The sequence below is a fragment of the Oryctolagus cuniculus genome, chromosome 7 (assembly GCF_051225735.1).
Source record: "Oryctolagus cuniculus isolate XC-2025 breed Fujian yellow rabbit chromosome 7, ASM5122573v1, whole genome shotgun sequence".
Classification (NCBI taxonomy): Eukaryota; Metazoa; Chordata; class Mammalia; order Lagomorpha; family Leporidae; genus Oryctolagus; species Oryctolagus cuniculus.
The window spans coordinates 82,921,775-82,945,924 of record NC_142873.1 but is presented as its reverse complement, the minus strand read 5'-3'; the positions used below and the strand labels follow the sequence as shown (position 1 = coordinate 82,945,924).

General features: G+C 40.9%; 1 protein-coding gene and 1 long non-coding RNA gene across 4 annotated transcripts in view; one reads left to right on the top strand and one right to left on the bottom strand.

Annotated features, from left to right (window-relative positions):
- Positions 1-9,250: 9,250 nt before the first annotated feature.
- On the bottom strand, positions 9,251-11,931 carry LOC127493422 (uncharacterized). Of its 2 annotated transcripts, XR_007923548.3 has the most exons (3): positions 11,846-11,931; positions 10,761-10,828; positions 9,251-9,388 (listed from the first exon to the last, which is right to left on the bottom strand). It is a non-coding gene; the product is annotated as an uncharacterized LOC127493422 (long non-coding RNA). The 2 variants fall into 2 exon arrangements; XR_016237198.1 differs by lacking the exons at positions 9,251-9,388; positions 11,846-11,931 and adding an exon at positions 11,175-11,818 and having other exon boundaries at positions 10,693-10,828.
- The window catches only part of PKN2 (protein kinase N2), a 156,526-nt gene continuing 143,473 nt past the window's right edge, over positions 11,098-24,150 (top strand). The window contains exons 1-2 of one of the 2 annotated variants that reach the window (XM_089337099.1): positions 11,244-11,462; positions 12,269-12,356. In XM_089337099.1, coding sequence (XP_089193225.1) covers positions 12,309-12,356 — 48 coding nt within the window. In that variant the 5' untranslated portion in view covers positions 11,244-11,462; positions 12,269-12,308. Of the gene's footprint in view, positions 11,463-12,268; positions 12,357-24,150 lie in introns of both variants that reach the window. The other variant, XM_051856284.3, reaches the window with a different exon arrangement.

The window sequence follows — 24,150 nt, the reverse complement described above, 5'->3', positions numbered from 1 at the left end:
GAAATTTGGACAGGACAAATGGAAATGGTCTCTTTCCATGATGTCTGTGGCCTTAAGTAGGAATGTTTCCAACAGCTGGAGGTACCTTGAACCTATGTGGGAAGGAATGGTGACTGGGCTGGGATTTGAAGGCTGGGCTCAGCTGGGACTATCGATCCCTACACCTACATATGTCTTCTCCATGAAACTTTGGCTTCTCACAGAATGGTGTCTGGGTTCTAGGAAAGCTCAGGCTAAGGAGCAGTATTCTAAGAATTTATGGTCTTTTCTTTTAAAAGGTTCAGGTGTTGTATACAGTGGGTTAAGCCACTTTTTAGAATGCCTGTACTCCATACTGGCATACCTGGTTGATATCCCACCTACTCCATTTCTGATATACTTCTACTAATAAGCCTGGGAGGCATCAGATGATGGCTCAAGTACTTGACTGTCACTCACCCATGTGCAACACCCAGATGGAGCCCTGGCTTTTGACTATGGCCTAGTCCAGCACTGGTTGTTGTGGACATTTGGTGAGTCAATCAGCAGAGAGAAGATGGAGCTCTCTTTCTCTCTTCAAAACAGTAGTAGTAAAATAATCATGTCTCACATAAACTTTTTCAAGCTTATATTCCTTCTTCTTTCAAAAAAAATTTTTGAGGGGTAGACAGGGAGAGAGGTTCCATTGTTGGTTTACTCTTGCAATGACCAGAGCTGGGCCTGGCCAAAGCCAGAAGCTGGGAACTTAATATAAGTCTCCCATGTGTGTGGCAGGGGCCCAATCACTTGGGCCATCATCACTACTTTTCAGTGTGTGCACTGGCAGGAAGCTGGGGTCAGGAGCCAGAGTTACATATTTATTTATTCCTTTTTTTAACTTTTATTTAATAAATATAAATTTCCAAAGTACAGCTTTTGGATTACTGTGGCTTTTTCCCCCCCATAACTTCCCTCCCACCCGCAACCCTCCCTTCTCCCACTCCCTCTCTCATTCCATTCACATCAAGATTCATTTTCAATTATCTTTATATACAGAAGATCAATTTGGTGTATATTAAGTAAAGATTTCATCAATTTGCACCCACACAGAACATAAAGTGTAAAATACTGTTTGAGTACTAGTTATAGCATTAATTCACATAGGACAACACATTAAGGACAGAGATCCTACATGGGGAGTAAATGCACAGTGACTCCTGTTGTTGACTTAACAAACTGACTTTTGTTTATGGCATCAGTAATCTCCCTAGGCTCTAGTCATGAGTTTCCAAGGCTATGGAAGCCTTTTGAGTTTGCCAACTTAGATCTTATTTAGACAAGGTCACAGTCAAAGTGGAAGTTCTCTCCTCCCTTCAGAGAAAGGTACCTCCTTCTTTGATGACCTGTCCTTTCTACTAGGATCTCATTTAGTTTTTTTTTTTTTTTTTTTTCTGCCAGAGTGTCATGGCTTTCCATGCCTAAAATACTCTCAGGGGCTCTTCAGCCAGATCCGAATGCCTCAAGGGCTGATTCTGAGGCCAGAGTGCTGTTTAGGACATCTGCCATTCTATGAGTCTGCTGTGTATCCCACTTCCCATGTTGGATCATTCTCTCCCTTTTTTATTCTATCAGTTAGTATTAGCAGACACTAGTCTTGTTTATGTGATCCCTTTGACTCTTAGACCTATCAGTATGATCAATTGTGAACTGAAATTGATCACTTGGACTAGTGAGATGGCATTGGTACATGCCACCTTGATGGGGTTCTATTGGAATCCCCTGGCACGTTTCTATAGTTACATATTTAACCCAGGTACTCCAACATGAAACCCAGGGACTTTCTACCAGTGTCCAAGGCTTAAACACCCACCTGTCCATTTTCATTTTGACAAGGACAACCTGAATTTCTCATGTATCACCCCAACTTTTTACTTGAAGATCCCAGAAGTTTGTATCTTAGCACAGTAGTTGCTATGGTTTAAATACGGTTTGTTGCTCCAACATTGATTTAAATCTGATCTCAATGCGACAGTGCTGAGAAGTGGTGTGGCCTCGGGGAGAATGAGGTCCTCACTCTGATGGCTAAAGAAAAATGTGACCTTGTGTTGTAAACAGTCTTCAATTTTTAACTTCTAATACAGTAAACACCAGAAGACTTAACCTACATAAACAAAAGCTCTTTGTGGTCTTTGATAAATTTCTGAGAGTATAAAGGAATTCTTAGTGTCTTAGTGCTGGCAGCTAAAACAAACCACTGAATGAATGGCCGATAAACTAGAGAAATTCCTCTCTCACAGTTTTGGAGGATGGAAGTCCCAAACAAGGCTTCTGGTATGGTTGGGTATTGGGGAGAGCACTCTTGCAGGTCGCAGATTGTCAACTTCTTGTAGTATCCTAACACAGTGCAAGAAGAGTAAGAGAGCTTCTGGAGTCTCTTTTATAAGGACACGAATCCCATCCATGAGGGTTCCACTGTCATGACCTAATGATCTCCCAAAAGCCCCACCTCCTAGTATCATCACACTGGGGATGAGAACTTTAATTTGTCAATTTTGGGAGACCAGAAATATTTTAGTTCATAACACAGAGTGTCAGAATTGAAAGCTTAACTTCTCATTGGTGGTTAAAGCATACTTTCTTTTCATTACTTCAGAAACACAAAACTCAGAAAGCTATCATTCATTCAATGATTATGTACCAAGCTAAGAAATTATATTTTCTGGTATCCCTTCCAGTAGAACATTTTATATATTTGGAAGAAACTTCAAATAATCATATTTGGGATAACAGTTGAGAATCTGAAGGACCTGAGAATGATGAATTTATGACAGGGAAAGGAGCAGGACTCGCTGGTTAATCTACTGAAGGTGGAAACAGAGAGCTCAACTTCGTCACAGGGTAAACACATCATATCCTATAGTGTTTCCTCTCTTATAAATGTAGTAGAAGGCTATGGTACAAGGTTGATGAGTTTATGAAATACTTGAGGACAGTGGGTTGGCAGGTCAAGGGTTAAGCTTCTGGTCAATATCAGTACAGGTAAAACTAACAGACACAGGTGGTGGGGCCAGTGTTGCAGGAAAACATGAGGAGGGATAGAAAGGCAAGCATTTGTAAATAACCTGTCAGAGATTTCCAGAAATAGGACTGGGAAAAACAGAGACTCTTGACTTTAGAGGCTATGAAATTGGGCATTTACAGCTTACTTAATTTTCTATGGGATAGGGCATCCTAGCTAACAACCTAAATTTCTGTAATACACACACGCATGCACACAAACATCTAATTTATAAGGGATAAACTATTAGTCCACAGAAGACACAGGAGGAGGTTGGCATTTGGTCTAGTGGTTAAGATGCCTGCATCCCACATCAGAGTACCTGGATTTGGTACCCAGCTGTATGGCTACTGATTCCAGCTTCCTGCTAATGCAAATGCTGGAAGACAGTGAAGATGACTCAAGTGGTTGGGTTCCTTCCCTCCATGAGGCAAACCTGAATTGCAACCCCAGCTCCTGGCATTGACCCCTTGGCCACTGCAGAAATTTGGGGAATGAGCCTACATATGAGTTCTTTCTCTCTGTGTCTCTCAAATAAATAAATTTAAAGAAAGATACATGGTTCCTTTCTAGTGGCTTAAAGTCTAATAGAAGAGACTGTATTCATTGACACCATAACAAAGAAAAAAAAATGTCTGATTTTGAATATATTTTTAAAAATTTATATGGAATGGGGAGAGAGCAAAAGAAAGAAACAGATCTTCCATATGTTGGCTCATGCCCTAAAATGCCTGCAATATCCAGGGCTGGGCCAGACTGAAGGCAGAAGCTCAGAGCACAATTCAGGTCTCCCATCAGAGTGGCAGGAGTTCAGGTATTTGAGCCACTACCTGTTGCCTCCCAGGGTGTACATTAAGCAGGAAGTTGGAAATAGAAACAGAGCTGGAACTTGATCCCAGGTGCTCTGATATAGGAGGTGGGTGTTTCAAGTAGTGTCTTAACTGCTGTGCCAAGCACTCATCCCCACAGAGAAGAAATTTAAGTGCCCAAATAGACATGCAAACAAAGTGCTATAGGAAGACTCACACCAGGTATAATACACACTTTGTGTTCATAATTTGTGCATTAGCTGGTGCAGGATCCTTTGGAAACAAGTAGACTGTAAAGAGAAGGGGTCCTTGGAAGAAAAGACAGCACTAGATAAACTATGTTGCAGGTCCTACCTAATTGAACCTACTTGTATCATACAGGCAGAATTGTGGTGTCACTCTTTCTCTGATGGCTATCACTTTGGCTTAAAGTTCCTGTGGGAACTTTATGTGTATTATGGGTATGTGTTTGGGAACACACTGCAGACACAATCTCATGCAAGAAGGGAGATTTATTAGGAGACCTCAAGGACACTTAGAGAACAGAGTAGTTGACTTTTCAGAATATTGGAGCCAGTAAACAGTTAGACATCAGGAACCAAGTCTGCTACATTTCTCCCACTGTCCTAAGTCCACATTGAGGGAGCCCAGGATTAGAAGCAGGCCAGACTAACTCCATCCCATGGTTCCTTGCCAGCACATACTCCCTAAACAAAAAAGGAACATTCTTCCTCTTGGGCAACCAGGCATACCGACAGGACTCTTGCTTTCCTATTCCCTCCTTTGTCCTCCTCATTTCAGTCATCTTTCCCACCATGGGCAACGTTTCTAATTTCTCCTTTTATCCTCATAATCATAGTGCTCCTATTTCTACCATGTACAATTAATTTATTCCAAAGGTTCTTGCAGGAATGAATGACTGCTATACTCCAAGCCATCAAGCAGGAACAACACAAAACTGCTCTTCTTCAATTAATCTGATCACGAGTATAAAACCTCGCCCCATGTCTATGTCCTGTATCAGCAGGAAGTAGCCAGAAAGAAATCAGTGCCCCCTCTCCTTATCTATACTCAGAGTCAGGATTGATGGAACAAGGACATAAGCCTCAGCCATTTTAGGTTCTTGTTTCCCCTGCCTTCTTTCAAGAGAAAAGTTCAGGGGCCTGCACTGTGGCACAGAGTGTTAACGTCCTGGCCTGATGCGCTGGCATCCCATATGGGCACTGGTTCAAGACTTGGTTGCTCCACTTCCGATCCAGCTCTCTCTGTGGCCTGGGAAAGCAGTAGAAGATGGCCCAAGTCCTTGGGCTCTTGCACCCTCCTGGGAGACCTGGAGGAAGCTCCTGGCTCCAGGCTTTGGATCAGCGCAGCTCCAGCAGTTGCGGCCAATTGGGGAGTGAACCATCGGATGGAAGACCTTTCTCTCTCTGCCTCTCCTCTCTCTGTAACTCTTGAATTTCAAAGAAATAAATAAATAAATCTTAGAAAAAGAGAGAGACCAGTTCAGTCTCACATCCTATATTGGAAGCCTGCAGGCCGAACTTGAAGACCCTATACAGAGAAGCTCACCTCTGCCTACTGCCCCCCACCCCCACCCCTAGCCCACCTAAGATATAAAAAGGCCCAGGCTTCTCGGATCTGGGCCTTCTGCCACGTGTTCGGTCAGTGTACACGCTGGCAGTTGGTCAACCTCTGCGAGTTTATTTTCTTTGAATAAATTTGGTCTGGCTGCGAGCTCATACTCTGTCTCCTCTCTGTCCTGAGCCCCGCCCCTTCTTTTTCCTTACATTTGCTGCCCCATGTGAGGAGGCACCAATCTGTATTCTTTTCCTGACACACATGTTCTGTCATCTCTGCTTCTCTTTGCACAGCAGATCCCCTTGTACATCTATTGACTCCTCTCCAATTTCATTGCCATGACCCTACAACTACCACTTTTTTTTGCCTGGAAAATGGAAATAGCTTCCTAATATTTCTCCCTATGTCTACTCTTGCCCATTTCCAAGTGTATAACAAGCCATAGTGACTTATTAACAATGTAGCATTTATTCAATGATTTTTCATTGCTGCTCAAATAAACACCACAACCTTAAACATGGTATGTCTCTGCGTTATTAGTCAGCCATATTCCAGAGCATTTGTGTGTGACCCATCTCTGTTGAAGGATTGTACAGCTCTGTTGCTCTAGGCCTGGCAAAAGGTTGGCTGATGAAACCCAAAAGAAACACAAGCCAGTGCATGTCTCTCTTCTGCTATGACAATGGTAATACTGCTCTGTCAGCCCAAACCTAGACTTGGAGAAGACATGGAGCAGAGTCATAGTGAGCATATAGCATGAGAGAGAAACCTTATTGTAGACCATTGAGAATCTTTTGGAGCATTTTCTTACTCAGCATAACCTAGCCTATCCTGACCAATACACATGGTCTATAATCTTTTTCCTATTACTCCCATCTTTTTGCTATAGCCTCAATGGCCTTCTATCAATCATAAAATTGCTACCAGTCATTCTGTAATATTTAGCTTTTATTCCCTCTTCATGGAAAGTCCTGTATTCCCTTCTCCTTATGCACTCTTATACCCTGCCCCCAACAGTTAACATCTACCCACTGGTGAGCCCTCAGCTCAAGTGTGAAGTACACAGGAAAGAATTGCCTGACGGAAGTTCAAAGTACCCTGAACTCATCTTCTTTGTCATTATACCTGCTTCACCAAACTACAAGTTCCATGAAGACAGAGACCAGGTATATTTCGGTAGTCACTAAGTTCTAAGTGATGGGAAGGCACGAATTCTTTGCTCTTTCCATAGAGCATCTTCTGCATCTTTGTGCACATCCGAGCACATAGCTATTCTAGGCCATTCTAGAATCACATACCTCTCCTCTCCAGTGCCACCGATTGATCAGCACTCCAGTGTTCTATTTCCAAATTGTTACAACCTGATTGGCTAAACTTGGTTATGGTCTATGAAGTGGTGTACATTGAGGGTCTAGATTAAGCAATCACATGACTCCAGAAATTTACACTCTGGGGATGGCTGGAATTCTCAGGGAAGAGGATATGGGCTGATTTGACATTCTAAAAAGTATCTGCTATAGTCACTATGGCTGACTCTACTTTCTTGTGCTCTTGACTTTAACAAACTAGATCTCAAATTATCATCATGGAAAATACAAGGGAACAATTTCTATAAAGGGTTTCTTTATATATTTTCATTTTATTTGAAACAGGAAGAAATACAGGAAAGAGGAGCAAGTATGTGTGTGTGACAGAGAGAGAATCTCTCATCACTGACTCACTCCCCCAAATGCCTACAACAGCCAGGGCTGTGCTGCAGGCCAAAGCTAGGAGCCTTGAATTCAATCTGGGTCTCCCCATATGTGTGGCAGGGAATCAACTACAAGAACCACCACCCGCTGCCTCCCAGGTCACACATTAGCAGGAACCTGGATCTGTAGCACAGTAGCCAAGCCCCGAGCCTGGCTCTAAGATATGGGATGTAGGTATCTCAAACTGCAACCTAACCACTGCACCAAACCCACCTCTATGAGGGAGTTTCTTAAGGAAGAAAAGGATGGTGATCAAACAGTTATGCGTTTTCTTGAGTTTCGCTTATCTTCTGGGATTCTCTTACTTTGATTACTACTGCTCCTTCACTCTGATCTCTTGGAAGTATGTGTGTGTGTGTGTGTGTGTGTGTGTGTGTATAGGAGTGCCATTGTTCTCTCTTTCTTTTAACACTAACAACAACAACAAAACAAATAAAAAAAAAAAAAACCATCTCTTAGTTCTCCATAGTACTGTAGGGACAAACTGGAAGGCAATAAAAAGTATAGCTTACAAAGTAAAGGTTTCTGACCCATTCACTTGATATGTAGACCTGGTGTCATTTCACTCAGGATCTAAGGGAAAGGAGGACCTAGACCATCAGAATGTCTGTTTCAACAGTACAGAAAACCAAAACAAAAATAAAAAAAACTCCACACATCTAAGCTACCTATACTATCTCTACTATGACTTGTCCTGTAACATTTGTTCCATCCTGAAAAGGTAAATAAGACAATGCTTTAAGTTGTTAATAATTGAAACTATTTCTATAAGTTTGGTCATTTCTTTTTAAAGACTTTTAAGTTATCCATTAAGAATTTTAAAACATACTTATACAACTAATGATACAATCTAGATTTTTTTTAGGATCTTTGACTTCTTAAATGGAAACTTAAAACTTTCTTCTTTTTCAATACTAATAAAACTATAACTTAAGGTGAACAAAACTTCTGATTCCCTACACACATTTGTAAATAGGGCCTGATTACAACTCATCTGATTCAACATGATATGTGTTTCCATGAAAACTTTTTTCAAGTGTGTTTTAGTCTGATAAGTATGATCCATGTCCTATTTTTTTTCTTCCTGAACAGACTATGACGTCAGTAGTAGCTTTTAGCTCGATTTGCTACTTAAACTATCACATTTCGCAGATTGTCAAGTAGTTTTTATACTGTGCTGGTCTCCTTCAGAAATAATTCTTGTAACATTCGAAACTTTGTATATTTGGTACTTTCATTTACATGTGTTACATAAAATTAAAGTTATTATTAGTTCTTATCTTAGCACTAGAAATATGTAAAATTTAGAGTCTTTCTATGATAAAAATTTATGGGAGTATAATGTTTTGAGTTCAGTTTAAGAGAGGATTTTAATGGTCCTATATCAACAGTGTAGGTTTTGACAATTAGTAGCAATTATGATACTTACTCTACCACTGAGTAATAAGAACATACTTCAAAACATTTATGAAAAATAGACTTAAAAGATCTTTTAGTGCAAAAAATTTTTCATGCATAATTTTTCATGATATACAATTTCCATGAACTTTCTGAAGACCCCCTCATACATATGATTTCAAAAAATTTTTGCACCAAAATAAAATTATCTTTTAATTCCATTTTTCCATGAACTTTCTGAAGGATCCTCATAAGGTCCTGCACCAACAGGGGTAGGGAATCTTTGCCTCTGCCAAGGGTCATTTGGATATTTATTTGTTTATTTATTTAATTTGAAAGGCAGAGTTACTGAGAGGCAGAGGCAGAGAGAGAGGTTGGTTTTCTATCCACTGGTTCACTCCCCATATGGCCACAATGGCCAGAGCTGGGCTGATCTGAAGCCAGGAGCCAGGAGCTTCTTTCGGGTCTCCCATGTGGATACAGGGGCCTAAGGACTTGGGACATCTTCTACTGTTTTCCCAAACCATAGTAGAGAGCTGGATTGGAAGTTGAGCAGCCAGGATTCGAACCAGTGCCCCTACAGGAGGCCGACACTGCAGGTGGTGGCTTTACCCGTTATGCCACAGCACTGGCCCCCATTTGGATATTTATAACATCATTTGTGGGTCATCCAAAATTATCAACTTAAAAATTAGCCTGCAGATTTACTGAATTGTGAGTCCTACCTGTGATTGCCTTGTCAGGGCCAAACAAATTATCTTGAAGGCTGTCTAAGGCCTGCAGGCTGGATGCTCCCCATTCTTGATTTAAATAAACTTTGGCTTATATTTCTCTGCCTATAATGAGATAGACCATACATTTTATTTATTTATTTGGACAGGCAGAGTTAGACAGTGAGAGAGAGAGATAGAGAGAAAGGTCTTCCTTTTTCCACTGGTTCACCCCCCAAATGGCTGCCATGGCCAACACGCTGCTGCCCGTGCTGCACCAATCTGAAGCCAGGAGCCACATGCTTCCTCCTGGTCTCCCAGGCAGGTGCAGGGCCCAAGCACTTGGGCCATCCTCCAATGCCTTCCTGGGCCACAGCAGAGAGCTGGCCTGGAAGAGGAGCAACCAGGACAGAATCCAGCGCCCCAACTGGGACTAGAACCCAGGGTGCCAGCACCACAGGCGGAGGATTAGCCTAGTGAGCTGTGGCACCAGCCCATACATTTTAAATCTCTTCTAAAATTTTATAGTGATGAAATGTGAACATTTGCTCTTACACATAAATTACTTGTGAAACAAATGCTCATCGACTATTTTTCTAAGCCCTTGCATAGCTAATTCTTAATTTCACCATTATTAACCACTTATTACGTGTACATAAGTCATTTCAAACCCATTCTGGAGTAAAGGAAGACCAAAAAATAAAAAAAAAAAAACAGAAAAATATATCTGTTAAATATACAATTCAATGCCCCTAAATTATATATTTAAAATGATAAATTTTATGTATATTTTAACCACAAAAAAACTATGTGTGCACACATGCAAGGCTCCCCTAAGACTCTTTACCTACCAATCAAATTTGTTTTGAAATGTTTTAAATATACTTGAAAGGCAGAGTGCAAGGAAGGTGCGGAGGGAGAGAGAGAGGAAAGGGAGACAGGGAGAGAAAGAGAAGTTCCCTCCATTTGCTGGTTCATTCCCTAAATGCCCTCAACAGCAAGGGTTGGGTCAGGCCAAAGCCAAGAGCCTGGAACTCCACTGGATCTCCCACAAGGGTAGCAGGGGCCCAGGCACTTCCGCCATCACCTCCTGTCTTCCAGGGTGCATTAACAATAAGCTGGATCAGAGGAGAGGTAGGACTTGAACCCAAGCACTCGGATACGGGATGCTGGTGTTTCAAGCAGTGACTTAACTGCTGCACTAAATGCCAGTCCCTATACCTATGTCTTAGAAGTGCTTTATGGTTGTTTTAACACAACTCTGATTCCCCTACAGGAATCCCCAGTCCTCCAGGGATACTGGCTTTCTTTATCCTAGTTGTAATTTCAGGGCCTGGGACATTTAGTTACCAGAGAGGTTAATTACAATCTGTTTTTTTGTCAAGTGTTGTTATCTCATGTACTTTAATCATCATTTCCAACCGAGAGGATTCATTAAACATATAAATAGTTTTTATGTGTTTTATAAGACTTTTGAAGTGCTAGAAAAATTCTTTACCGAGGATAAGTTGGAGAAAAATGTGGCCACAGGACTCTCCCTTTTCAGTAAATGCATGTTGAATTAGCCTATAAAATTTAAGGAGACAAAAAGATAAATCTCAGCCCCAGCATCAGCCCAACCGATCTTACAGGGACTTTACGGGGCCATAATCTTACACTTTTTGGGAAGTCAACTAACGCCTTTCCCCAGTAGCTAGCTACCTAAATAACCCCTTATCCTGGCTCCAGGCAGGTTTTAACACAGTACTTGAGGCTCATCAAATTGGCTTTGCCCCAGATACCCATTCACTGCTCAGATAAAACAAAAGTGACTTGTTGGAGACCTTATTGTCACTCTGTAACGCCACAGTATCATTTCTGAGCAACTGATACCCGTACTACTTAGGTACATGTTACCAAGTACACGCGTTACCTCTCCTGTTTACCACACCAAGCAACGCTTTTTTTTTTTTCCATTCCCAAGGCCGATCCTGCCCCACACCCCTTCAGTTAAAAACAATCCAAGGCAGTTAATTAAATTCCGAGCTCCGTGGAATTCTCCGGCCAAACCAGAGTAGTTCAGCACTCGAGGAAAGGCGTCTTAAAAGCCGTGCGTTAAAGTTGCCGGGGATCGATGCGCTTTTCTTGGAAAGTACAGGGTTCGGCCAGCTGCGCACCTTACACACCCAGAGGGCGCGCTGAGGCTGGGGGCCAGCCAGAGGTACGACCCTTCGCCTGGGGTGGCAGAAGGCGAGCGGGAGAAGGGATAGTCTCTAAAGGTTCAGTCCCGGTGCTGTTCGCGTTGTGGAGGTTAGAGAGGGGCCTGTTGAAGTTAGGCCGGAACTCCGGCACGGGAAGAGAAGGTGAAACTGGGGAAACAAAACGCAGCGAGCGGGCTCCCGGGCTCTAGCGTTCACCGTCGGGCCGTTAAACGCAGAAGGCACGTAGGCGTGTGTTTTCTTCCTCTTCCCGCCTCCCCAGAGACGCGAGCCCAGGCCTTTCCCCTCATTTTCACCCCGGCTGGGTCCCATGGCTGCCCCAGCCGGCAAGCCGGGTCGGAAGCCGCCCCCCCCCCCCGCGTCCTCGGGGTCCCCTCCGCCCTACCCCGCCCGGCGAGAGGCGGTGGCTGCGGCCGTCACGTGTGCCTGGCAGCCGCCAAGTGCGGCCGCTTTTGCGACGCGGTGACAGCCAAATGGTGCGACAGGAGGAGCTGCAGGAGCGGCCGCTGCGCCCAGCACCGAGAGGTTTGAGGCGGCTCCTGGCGTCGCCCAGAGGGAGCGACTGAGCAAACGGAGTCCGGCGCGGGCGGCGGCGGCGGCGGCGGCGGCGGGCGGGTGGCGAGGGGGAGCCGCTACGAGTGCCCTCGCTCCCCGCCGCTTTCGATGAACCGGGCGAAATAAGCCGCGCCTCTAGCAGGGGCTGCGCCTCCATGAATCCCTAGTTGTTTTTTTTTTTTTTTTTTTTCCTTTCTCTTCCCCGATCCTCACCCCCCACCCCGGGTCCCGTCCCGCCTTCTCCCTTCGCCAGCCGCGGCCGCGTCCAGGTGCGGAGTCCAGAGCGGAGCGCAATGGCGTCCAACCCCGAACGAGGGGAGATTCTGCTCACGGAGCTGCAGGTAAGGGCCGCGGCCCGCGCGGGAGGCGCCGGCGCCGGAGGCGGGGAGGGAGTCCAGCGCCGGCTCGGGGACCCAGGGAAGCCGTGCGGCCGCCGCGCCCCTGGCCCGCTAAGTGCGGAAACTCGGGGATGTCACTCGGGAACCGCTTCCCTCGGGAGCCGGAGCCCCTGCCCCGCCAGAGCCCCGGCCTGTCGCCGCTTTCGCTGGAGTCTGCCTACCCGAGAGGACCCCCAGCTCCCGGCTGCAGCCGGAGTGTACTCGCTGCGGGTCCCCAGAGCGGCCAGCTCAGCGCCCCCTCCCTGGGTGTCAGAGCGGCCCGCGGACGCCCCTGCTGCCCTGCTCCGCCCGGCCGGGCCCCGCCCCGCCTCCCCCCACCCGGTGCACTGCTCGTTAAACTCCTTTGAATGATTCCCAAGCTGTTTTCTCGTCCCTCCTCTTCCCTCCAGACTCCGCACAAAGAGCGCCCCCATAACTTCCAGCCCCCAGACAAGTTTTTGAAAAAACAAGGCTCACCAAATGCTTGCTCTGCTTCACCGGCCCTCTTTGGGTGACTTGAGTTTCTTTCCTCTGATTTGAAGGCTACCTTTTTTTTTTTTTTTTCTTGATGTTTGACCAAGTGGTAGGTAGGTCCCTTTCCTGGCTACCCCTGCTCCAGATCCGGAAGCTCAGATGCTGATGCTTTTCAGACTTTCATTTTCCCTCGCGTTTGAACACCAGAGAAACAGCTACAGCAGTTGTTTACAAATGCGAAAGCGGTCTGCGAAGGGAAAACACTGGGCACCCCATGGCTGCAGAAGAGAACAAATTAGATTCCCTCATTAGTTACGTTCATGTCGAGTAGCAATATTATTCTTTCCCGTTTCTAGCTAAATAGTTGATGATGTAGGTACGATTTTTGTTTTCAAATCTCCAGGGTGTACCAGGGACGTAAGCTACCTTGTCGGGTTTATTTTTCATTACTTTGAAGTGTTCCAGGGTTGTTTACATCTGTATGAAAATTTCATGTTGTTTTTTGACTTAAGCTTATTTTGGTTTGTAAATATCGTCATCTTTCGGCTACTTGGAGGTTAGAGATGAGTGGAGAAAAAATGTGTGCTTGCATTTCTTTTTGTGGTTTGGACAATTAATTAAAAAAAAAAAAACTGAATCCAGAAACTCAGAAGGGTTGACTCTTGATGATGTTTCGCCTCTGCATTTAAATTTCTTGTCTAAGTTTACTTTTTGATAGGTCCCTGTGTAATTTTGCTTTATTGTGTAGTCAGATGTCAGTTTGAAGGCACTGCTATGATACTTGGTATTTCCTCCACAAAAATAGATCTCAACAAGGTACACTAGTGCACTGTTATAAATTTGGAAAATTTTCTTATTATTGAAAATGTTGCTATGTATGTTTTAACTACAAGTAGTCTTTTATGAGTAGGTCTTATAGCATACCATATAGCTAAATGAATGGAGTTTATTATTTTATTAATTTACATGAGCTTTTAAAATGAAGATGGTTTGAGTCATATCGGAAATACCTAGTCTTGAAACATGAAAAGCATGTTATGGTTTTGATCAAGTAAAAGACATTAAAATGACAGGAGCATTTTTCTTTTGAATTAAATGGGATAGAATTAGAAAATATTTGGCATTCCCATTTGTATTTTATAAAGTTTAGCATAAAAGACACTTATTTGGCTTTGGAACCGAAAACATATTTTCCTGTGTATTAAAATACAACTTTTAGGATCCTTTTGTAAGATCAACTTTGGAAATAACCAGAAACCAAGTCAAAGAGATAAGAAATTTTAAATGTGACGAATTTTAAAAATGGAACCCAAACTAAAATGTAAAAAGAATAATTCCTACCAAGTTCTGTCTTACCAGGTAGACCTGCATATACAGTGCATTCTTCTTGGTGTGTTTGACTCCCAGTTCTAATAAAATTGCATTTAAACCTTAGTGTGCTATAAAATATTTGAGAGTATTATTTATATCAGCACTTAAGATAAATGGTCATAAAATGTGCTTCACCAAGTATATCCATCCATTCAAACATTTTATTATTTTGTTAGGTCATAAAACTAATATGTAATAATTTAAATAAATTATTAAATCATTATTAAATTGTTAAATAAAGTGTTTATCCAGCTTTTGTTTGGAGGATCAATTTTTTTAAAAACTTCTAAATTGTTTGACTTTATTTAGATTAAAAATTTTTTTGTTTTCAATGCTTCTGTGCCATACAGATTTTAGGTTTTTAAATAGGTAGCCAGTTTTAACATGTTTAATAGTTAAAAATTTCTGTTCTCCCATACCTTGTCTCAGAAATATTTGTTTAATCCTGAAAGTTACATACTACAACGGAATGGTAATGAAATTGATATTTAATTATATAATTTGTTATCATATAATCTAAGTTTTGATTGTTTTTGCAAATTATATTGGAGAATTTAAAATACTTCATTACCTTGTAGAATTGGCTTACTAATGACCGTTGGTTGTAGAAAGACAAAGCTTAGAAATCTGAAATTGTAATACTTTGTCTTGTAAATTGCTGTAATATTTCCATTGACTACTGTTTCCAACTTCCGTGAGGAATTTAGGAAAGAGTCTTATTGGGCTAAGAAGGATTAGTAAAGAACAACCCAAACTGATGATGGGGGTACAAGGTATAGAAGGAAGAAATTTACTGTAGTAAAAATAAAAATAGACTGTTTAGACATGCAAGCTTAACTGGTAATTTCTAATTTTATCTCATAACTATTTTATTTTGTCCTGTTTTCTGTATCATGAGATCAAAGAAACCAAGTTTATTTGCCAGGAAATTTGATTAATGAAAGCCATAAAGGACCTCAAAATGACTCACTGATTACAACAGTATTTGTAGAATGCAGAACTGGATATTCAGTACGGTACTGGTAAAATCACCTCATTTGTTACTGAAGATTCATCTTTATCCAAATGCTTAATAGCATTAGGTGGGAATCATAAGTTCCATTATTAAAAGAACTTAGAGTTATCTTGCTTAACTGGAAGTTTAAGAAAACTAGCTTTAAATTACAGATACTCATTTCAATAGAGTTACTGAGTATCTTAAAGCTATATTGAAGGATGTGAAGAGAAGGTTTTTGCTTTCTGGATTGAGTGTACAAGTAACATTTGTATTCAGAGAATCATAAGAGTGCACATAACATTTATCCATTGTTTACTGCATATCAGACATTATATGATATTTCAGAAAGTTAATGGAAAATGGAACTAAAAATGTTTATTTTGGGCCAAAAAATTTTGAGGACTTCAAAAATTTGTGAATATCTTTAAAAATTATGAAAAAAATGCATGGATTTCAAATTCTTTTGCACAAAAATAAACTTATCTTTTAATTCCATTTTCTGCAAATTTTTTGAAGTACTACATTCTTAGTTATCTGGTGTGCCTTATTTGAGCTTCACAGTAATCCACAAGTTGGGTGTTGTTATTTTAATTTTGTGGATCAGAAAACTAAGTCCAAGAACCCTAAATAAATTGCTATGGTCACTATAGAGTTTGAACTCAGGTCTTTGTGTTTCACACTACACCATTCTATAAGTTGCCACAGTTCTATGGTGCTTCTAGTTGTGTGACCTTGATACAAATAGGCCAAAAATGTAATTAACCAGAGTTACCTTTATACTATAAACTCTGTTACTTTTTCAGTTCCTCAGTAGCAAGGAAAAAGTATTTCCACATTCCATTTGGTCGTCTGTAATTTAACAGTGCTTTATTATTACAAATAAAGTATATTTAATAGTCCACAAGGGTCAATACAAATAACTTTTTTGTAGGCTTTCTTCATTTAACAGCTACTAATCTGATGAAAGTTGTCAAATGTTTGTCAGAAACCTCCACAAAGAGTTAACATTTCTCTGTAGACTATCCATAGGATAAACTTTGCTTTAAAATGTTAAATTTGAGAAGGATATTTGACCTAATGGTTAAGATTCTGCTTAGTATTCCTACATCCCAGCTCTGATCCTGATTCCAGCTTCCTGCTAATGCAGACCTGTGAGGTAGCAGGTGATGGTTAAAGTATTTGAGTCCCTGCTGCCTGTGTGGGAGACCCAGATCCTGGCTTCAGTCTGGCCCAGCCACAGCTGTTGTGGGCACCTGGGAGTGAACCAGCAGGTGGGAGATGTCTGTCCGCCCGTTTCACTATTTCGCTGAAATAAAATGTTAAACTCATGTGTAGTTCACACTTGTGCTTGACACTTAGTGGGTGCTCAGTACATTGATGTGAGAGCACTGTTTGTCATGTAGGATGAGGACTATCTTGACTCGTTTAAGAGAAATTCATTATAAACCTTGTTACGAAATTAGGATCAGTCCTTTATGACCATGACTTTTGCATCCATGAATGGAACCAATCTGGGCTCAAAAATATTCAAGAATAAAAAGGTCTGTATTGAGCCACATAGAGACTATTCTGTTTTCTCAATAATATAGTATTACATAGTAACAATATAGTAATTACATAGCATTTACATTGTATTATAAGCAATTAGAGATATTTTATGGGATAATTTGCATAGCATAGGTTTTATGCAAATACAGTATTTGGGAAGGGGGTTTTCCAGGCGATCTCACACCCCCAATACCAAAATCTGAGGATGTTCAAGTCCCTTATATAAAGTTGTGTAGTATTTGCATGTAATCCTATGTACATCCTCCAGCAAAGTTTTTAAAAATGTGTTTCTTTTTAAAGATTTATTTATTTATTTGAGAGGAAGAGTTACAGAAAGAGAGAGGGAGAGACAGAAAGGTCTTCCATTTGCTGGTTCACTCCCCAAATAGCCGCAACAGGCGGAGCTGGGCTGATCCAAAGCTAGAAGCCAAGAGCTTCTTCCAGGTCTCCCATGTGGGTCTAGGAGCCCAAGCACTTGGGGCCGTCTTCCACTGCTTTCCCAGGCCATAGCAGAGAGCTGGATCAGAAGAGGAGCAGCTGAGACATGAACCAGCATCCATATGGGATGCCGGCACTGCAGGCAGAGGCTTAGCCCACTATGCCACAGCACCAGCCCTCCAAAATATATTTTTTAAAAAAATTTTAATCCACTTGAAAGGCCGAAAGAGAAAGGTCTTCCATCCACTGTTGATTGCCCAAATGTCTTCAACAGCCAGGGCTGGACCAGGCCGAACCCTGGAGCCAGAACTCAATTCAGGTCTGTCATATAGGTGGCAGGGGCTCAAGGACTTAAGCCGTCATCTGCTATCTTCTAGGATGCCTTAGCAAGAAGCCGGATCAGAAGTAGAGGTGCTGAGACTCGGGCTGGTGCTTTGATAATAGGATACACGTGTCCTAAGCAGCTGCATCACCTGCTGTGCCACAGCATACTCCCCCTCTGCTGCATAATTTAAATCATCTCTAGATTAGTTGTAATGCCTAATACAATGTAAATATTATGTGAATAGTTGTTATATTGTTTTGGAATAACACATGTTCAATACAGATGCAGTTTTATTTTCTTGAATATGTTTTATTTCACATTGTTTGCATTCACAGATACAGGACCCATGGATACAAAGGGCCAACTGTACATGCCACTTCTTTAAAGGCACTTGAACATCTGCAGATTATTGGTATCTGCATAGGGTCCTGGCACCAGTACCCCAAGATGTCAAGGAATGACTGCACTTAATTTAGTGTATATTTCTGATCCTATCTCCCAAAAATGTTCCACTGAAAAGTACAGAAAGGACTTCCATAGTAGTGATCCTACACCTACATATGGCACCCTGGTATTGCCTATTGGTTGGAAAATTAGGGGATGACATCTGATTTTGTCACGATACTGGAAAGTAGAATGCCTTAATTGGGAGGATAAGATTTTCAGGTGGTTTGGGGCAATATAGTATGAAAAGGCAGGCAGGCTAGCAAACACATTTTATAATTTTTACAAATTAGAAACCTGTACATTATTTCAGAAAAGCACACACAAAAGTTACTCATTGTTCTGTCACCTAGAGATAACTGACATACTTTTCCAACTTGGAAGTCCTGTGTTAGAGTCTATATCTCTTCCTTTTTTATTACATTATAGAATTTTGAAAAAAAAATGAAGTTCAGAGAGTTACAAGAAATAGCTATAGGTTAAAAACTTTTCCTGCACTGGTTCTACACAAGTGGATCTAACTAGCTTTACTGACTCTTCATCTCAAAGTATTTGGATTTTGAGTCAGTGCTTTGAGATGCAGTTAAGTGAAGAGTACAGTATGGATTTAGTACAGACAAAAATGATACATAGCAACAGCTCTTTGAGCAATACATCAGTGTAATATGGTTTTTCAACTTACATTTGATTATTGCCATTCTTACAGAATATTGTAGTATTTATAATTTGCAGTGCATACTTTTGTGAGTGAGACATATCATTAAAGAAGTTGCTAAATACTTATTGACTACCTAGGTCAAAGTCTATGCTACAACTTGTGTGATTAAATGATGACTAAAATGGATCATGTTTTTCTGTTGTCCCTTGCAATTCTTACTATTCACATATTTGTATGTTCAGTATTAGAATGGGAAGAGGTATGGGAACCTTCTCCTTTTTAAAATAATGTCCATTCTTTTTTTTTTTTTAATGTTTTTAAAAATTATTTGATTTGAAAGGCAGAGTTGGAGCAAAGAAGAGACAGAGATCGTCCATCCACTTGTTCACTCCCCAAATGGCCACAGTGGCTGGCGCTGGACCCCAGTCCAAAGTCAGAAGCCAGGAATTCCAGTCTGGTCTCCCTCGTGGGTGCATGGGCCCAAGCACTCTGCCATCCTCTGCTGCCTTCCCAGGCACATTTAGCGGGAACTAGATTGGAAGTGGAGCAGCTGGGAATCAAACTGGTACTCACATGGGATGTTGGTGTCACAGGCAGCTCTGAGATACAATGCTGGCCCAGGGAACCCACCTTTTTTCCTCCAGAAGCTCACAATCCAATTGGTAAGACATATGGATAGAGCATAAAGTAATAAAGGTTTTATACGGGCAGCACAGATGACCAATACCCTAGACTTTTGGAGAAGAAAAAGGACAGATAGGTCAATGAAAAGAAATTTTCCAGGCAAAATAATCAACATGTACATAAGTGTAAAACAATAAAAATAAATACTATGTCTGGAGCATGGTAGTATGGAGTGACTGGACAGATGGGTTGGAGCCAAATTGCATTCATCAGAGAAGTAAGAAAGATGAAATTTGGAATGTTACGATCAGGAAGATGAACCAGACTGAGGAGTCTGACCTCTAGTGAATAGGATCCCAGGGAACTGGTCAGCAGATGATCGGTTAACCCAGGATTCTCTGAGCTAAAGCTAGTGTTATTCAGTGATGCTCTAAACTGGATCAAGATTTTTTTTGTTTTTGTTTTTTCTTGTCTCTTGTTAGTATAATGGAGGTTAGTTCTAGTCCCCTCTACCTCCTATAGTTTACATAGTTGGATGATAAGTGTTGAAATGGGTAGAGGTAGAAGTGCCTTCCAGATGTTATGTATTCCAGGGTTTAGCATCTGATTCCTTGGTTTCTTCTTTTTCTGCTTTTCAAATTTGGCAGTGGTAAATTCTCATGCCATTCATCAGATTATTCCTGTGTCTACTTTTAAGCAAATGACAAGTGGAGTAGTAGCTTGTAGACATGAATATCACTTAAAATAACATCCAGAAGCATAAATGGTATTTGAATAAAACAATTAATTCTGCAGCATTTCCCAGCAGAATGTACTGTGCTAAACAGTTGTCAACTATTATTTCAAAACTCAATTTACTCTAAAGTTGACCAAAATATAACATTTACTGTGCTTGCCTTTTGATATACAGCAGAGTTGAAACTTAACAGCAAAGTTTGAAATTTGAAAACCTGTGGGATACTTAAAATTTCAAATGGGAAAAATATTTTAATGAAGCAGTTTCTTATATGTAAGGTAAATAGAAATAGAGGACATTCATCTTGATACATGACTAGCTTCTCAGTTTTATCTGATGAATTCTTACTTGAAAGTAGCTCTGTTACCACATTTAGTTTTTCATAATGTCATAAAAATTAAATTTGTGTCACATATACATTAAATATTGTCTATAAAAAGATTAACAGGGTTGGGCAGTTAACCTAGTTGTTAAGATGCTCATGTCTCACGTTGGAACACTTGTATTCAAGTGCTCTGCCTCCTGATCCTAGCTTCCTGCTAGTGCAGGTCCTGGGAGACAGCAGAGGATGACTCATGTAATTGGGTTTCTGGCATCCAAGTGAGAAACCTGGGTTGAGTTCTTGGCTCCCAACTTTAACTAGGCCTAGCCCTTGCTGCTGCAGACATTTGGGCTATGGACCAGTGTATAGGAACTCCCCCTCTCTCTCTGCCGCAAAAGAAAAAGCCTGGAAAGAATGTATTTGATAAATAAACACCTTAGATTTGAAGGTAAATATTGAAGCATTACATTATAAAGATGAGCTGATATATAAGAATTATGTAATAGGTATTAAGATTTATGTATTTTAGAAATTTGATGGTGATTATTTTTTCTGATTGGTTAAAGCTTTACTGCCCTGGCTTTTAAGCACCTTAATTTATAGGAAAGTAGTTGTGACAGAATTTGGAATATTTTTGATTATAGAAGACACACCACCCTAAGTGTATGCCAAATATCACATATTTCACATATTTTCCCTTTCCAGTAGTTTCCACCTTAGGAATTCTCTAAGGAAGTGATCTGCCTGTTTCAGAATTTTCATTGAACACATTTTATATGATTTTTTGGAATTTTTTTCCTTATTAAGCCTTGAGTACATTGCATTGGATTAATCATTATCTGTCTATGTTTCTAATAAGTATTCATGATCGCCACCACCCTGTCACCCTATTCCAAAAGATAGGAACTTAACCTACCTATAGTTTTGCTCCATCTCATACCCTACCTCTACCTTCTTGTCAACTCAGGTAATCATCATCTTGAATCCTGTGTTCATTCTCTTTCATATATAGTTTTGCTGGATATATAATTCTCTTTTTTAAAAGATTTATTTATTTATTTGAAAGTCAGAGTCACAAAGAGAGAGGAGAGGCAGAGAGAGAGAGGGAGAGAAGGGTCTTCCATCCGGTGGTTCTCTCCCTAATTGGTCTCAAGGGCTGGAACTGCACAGATCCGAAGCCAGGAGACAGGAGTTTCCTCCGGGTCTCCCATCTCCCATGCTGGTGCAGGGGCTCAAGGACTTGGGCCATCCTCCACTGCTTTCCCAAGCAATAGTAGAGAGCTGAAGTGAAAGTGGAGCAGCCAGGTCTTGAACTGGCGCCCATATAGGATGCCGGTACTTCAGGCCAGAGTGTCAACCTGCTGTGCTACAGTGCCAGCCCCTGGATATATAATTCTAAAAGGTATATATTTTATTTTAGTTGGTTTTATTGTGTTGAATATAATCTTTCTGAACTTAATTTTTTCCTTTTACTGCTAAGATGAATCCATTTTATTACAGGTCACTATAGTTACTTATCTTAATTGCAATATAATATTTAATGAGAGAAATATTCATTAATTTTCCCTATGGATAGTTATGTTTTCTCCCTTGCTTGGCGTTTAGTAATTTTGTTTTTTGTAATTGTGAACAAAAATGCTGTCTAATCTGTGCATGTTTTCTATAGTGTAATAAAAGTTCCTTTTATTTATGTCTAGAGATAGCATTGTTGCCTCACAGGGTGAGTGAATGTTCAGTTTTAAGAGATGATGATAAAATCTTTGGGAAAAAAAAAAAAAAGTGATGCTGAACTTCCAGTGCAGTTGCATCAGTTTGTAATTAATTTCAGCAATATGCAATAGATAAGAGATCCTTTGCTTATTTATTCTCTCCAATACTTGATACTGTCTTTTTCATTCTTACAAATCAGAAGGCTACTAAATATTGTCTCTTTGTGATCTTGTTGTGCATGTTTCTGATTATCACCAATGTAGAATATTTTGGTGTTTGCTGGCCTTTTATAGTTCCTCTTGTATGAAATTCTTATGTATGTCTTGCCTATTTTTCTGTTTTTCTCATTGATTCATAAGACTTTTTATATTCTTTATGTTAATCTTTTGTGTATAGTGAACGCCACCTCTTAGTTTTTAACTTGTCTTTTTCACTTTTAGGGATTGTGTGGGAGTGATAGTTCTAAATGTTCTAAACTGCTGACCATTTATTCAGAATCATTTATGTTATTATGAATAAACAAGCATGCATTTACTTTCTGTTTTCAGTTTGGTATGGAAAAGGCTAAGTTATACAGTTTATGTTCCATGGATTTGAGTGGCATTAAAATGAACAGCCATAGGAAGTTGTAGAAAATACTGTGTTGTTACACGTATCCTAGATACTTAAATGCTAGTAGATGTTGAGGTGAATTCGTTCTGAGAGGAGAAGCACTGTGGGGGCAAGAGGCATGGAGTCACAACACAGAAAGCGGGCTAGAGGCGAGCAGCTCGCAGACTCGTTTATTTCAGTTGGTGCAGCAGCTTGTATAGCAGAGGCAGTGAATCCGGTCAAGGGACAGTTTATACCGTAATCAATCACTGCCTGTTGCCAGGCAGGCTTCTTTGCCAGGTGGGTTCCAACTGATGCTGAGCACCATCTTGGCATGGCCTTCTTATTCCACCACAGGTAGACTAAAAAATATGTTTAGAAACAAATGAATAGTAAATGCTACATATTTCAGTAGTTCACTGCTCATTTTCCCATTCCATATATCACGTTGCTATAAGCTACTTAATATTGGGGCAGGCATTGTGGCATGGTAAGTTAAGTTGCTGCTGGGGATGTCTGCCTCCCATATTGGAGGACCAGTTTGAACCACAGCTACTCTGCTTCCCATCCAGCTCCCTATTTGAGCCTGGAGAGCAGCAGATTATGGCTCAGGTATTTGAGTTTCTGCCACTTACTTTGGAGACCAGGATGGAGTTTATGGCTCCCTGGCTTCAGCCTGGCCCAGCTCTAGCTGTTGTGGCTATTTGGGAAGTAAACTGGAAAATGGAAAATATCTCTGTCACTCTGCCTTTCAAAATAAATAAATAAATAACTCTTTTTAAAAAGCTACTTTTTTGTCATTATTAATAATATATATATTTTTTGTTTGATGGCAGTATATTTCAAGTTTGGGATTATATGAGTCAGTTATTCAGGTATTTGCATAGCTTTCCAGTAAAGTACTGCATTTGATGAGTTTTAATATTGGATCTAAAACAGAAAATGTTTATTCTTCTCTTACACAGTTTGCTAGTATTTATAAACAGCATCTTTTTTTTTTTTTTTTTTTTTTGACAGGCAGAGTGGACAGTGAGAGAGAGAGACAGAGAGAAAGGTCTTCCTTTGCCATTGGTTCACCCTCCAGTGGCCGCCGCGGCCAATCTGATGGCAGGAGCCAGGTACTTCTCCTGGTCTCCCATGGGGTGCAGGGCCCAAGGACTTGGGCCATCCTCCACTGCACTCCCTGGCCACAGCAGAGAGCTGGCCTGGAAGAGGGGCAACCGGGACAGAATCCGGCTCCCCGACCGGGACTAGAACCTGGTGTGCTGGCGCCACAAGGCAGAGGATTAGCCTAGTGAGCCACGGCGCCGGCCTAAACATAGCATCTTAAATGCAGTTTTTTGTCATTGCTGTGATATTTTTTGACCAAAAAAATGTAATTTTAGTGAAGTCAAAGTTGCCTTAAGAAATGATTCCTTAAACATGATTCCTGGATTTAAAAGATAGTCACCTATGTTTTCTATGAAGTGTTTTGAAGTTTTATTTTTTACATTTAAGTCAGTCAATCTGTAGTTATTGTT